Raw genomic sequence first — 1,401 nt, forward strand, 5'->3', positions numbered from 1 at the left:
TGGATTGGATACCAGGGAACTGTGCTCCCATTAATAAGAATCATATTCTAAGTCACCAGGCATGCAATACCAATCAGATAACAACTGAAGCTAGACTCCATGTTACACTTACTAAAATGGGATTCAGGTTGATATAAACTACCTTTTTCTGGAGTATATACTACGAGTTGGACTACTGGTTTAGATCTTGAAGGTCTTTGTTTACCGGATCCAAGTTCTCTTGTGCTTTTCATGACCATCATGTTAAGTGCATTAAGTATAGTGGTATCCAGCGTATATTTGAAAAACCAACATTTGTATACAAGCTGTACGAATATCATGACATTCACTTTGGTAGTCGCCTTCTTAATGTTAGTCTGTACGGAATACTTAGGACTATCTCTTTATATTAATGATAATGCATTTGGTAATGGACTTTTCATCTTAACTGGTATACATTTTAGCCATGTTATTGTTGGAGCTATCCTTGTATTCTTCACTCAAAGTATCTATAGTTCTTTAGTTACTTACATGCCTACAAGCTCTATAATGCTAAGCAAATCTAAAGGTATGTTATGCAAGATCTTTACAGAACCATTCACTATTTTATATCTACACTTTGTAGAAACCATGTGGATATTAATCCACATTACATTCTATCTCTAAATCATATAACGGTCGTAAGGTACGCCGGGGATAACAGGTCAGATAATATTGGGAGTTCTAATCCTCGGATTGTATCAGCACCTCCATGTCGGCTCATTACTCCCTTGTTATTGAACAAGATTCAGTTAGGAACGCTAGTTCACCGTCAGATGTAATACGTGAGCTGGGTTAAGAACGTCTGGAGACAGTTTGTTCCCTATCTACCATATTATCTAATTGGTTTAATTTTCTTACAAACGGCTTTTGGTTTGATTGAATTATCGCACCCAGATAACTCCATACAGTGAACCGGTTTGTAACTCCGCTTCATATCGTACCTGAATGGTACTTTTTAGCATATTATGCGGTGTTAAAAGTAATCCCATCCAAAACCGGTGGTTTGTTAGTATTTATGTCCTCTCTCATTAACTTAGCTCTTTTATCTGAAATTCGAGCTTTGAATACTCGAATGTTGATACGACAACATTTTATGACTCGAAATGTAGTCAGTGGATGGGTAATTATTTGGGTATACAGTATGATCTTCTTGATTATTATTGGTAGTGCTATTCCACAAGCGACTTATATCTTATATGGTAGATTAGCTACTATCGTATATCTTACTACCGGATTGGTTCTATGCTTATACTAAATCAATAGTTATAATGACTACAGCTTCCAAGCAAACATGATTACCGTGATATTGAAATCCAACACTTTTAGCTGTCTTAAGCAGTCCAGTGGGTGGTGGTGTACTGCAATCATAAAGAACTTGGT

General features: G+C 36.3%; 1 protein-coding gene across 1 annotated transcript; it reads left to right on the forward strand.

The window, feature by feature from the left end:
- Positions 1–231: 231 nt before the first annotated feature.
- On the forward strand, positions 232–645 carry BESB_081120 (cytochrome c oxidase subunit iii subfamily protein; the record flags this gene model as incomplete). Its single annotated transcript, XM_029366462.1, has 1 exon — positions 232–645. One exon carries the CDS (start codon positions 232–234, stop codon positions 643–645), a length of 414 nt encoding a protein of 137 aa, XP_029214823.1.
- Positions 646–1,401: the final 756 nt, after the last annotated feature.

This window comes from Besnoitia besnoiti, assembly GCF_002563875.1.
Source record: "Besnoitia besnoiti strain Bb-Ger1 chromosome Unknown contig00083, whole genome shotgun sequence".
Classification (NCBI taxonomy): domain Eukaryota; phylum Apicomplexa; class Conoidasida; order Eucoccidiorida; family Sarcocystidae; genus Besnoitia; species Besnoitia besnoiti.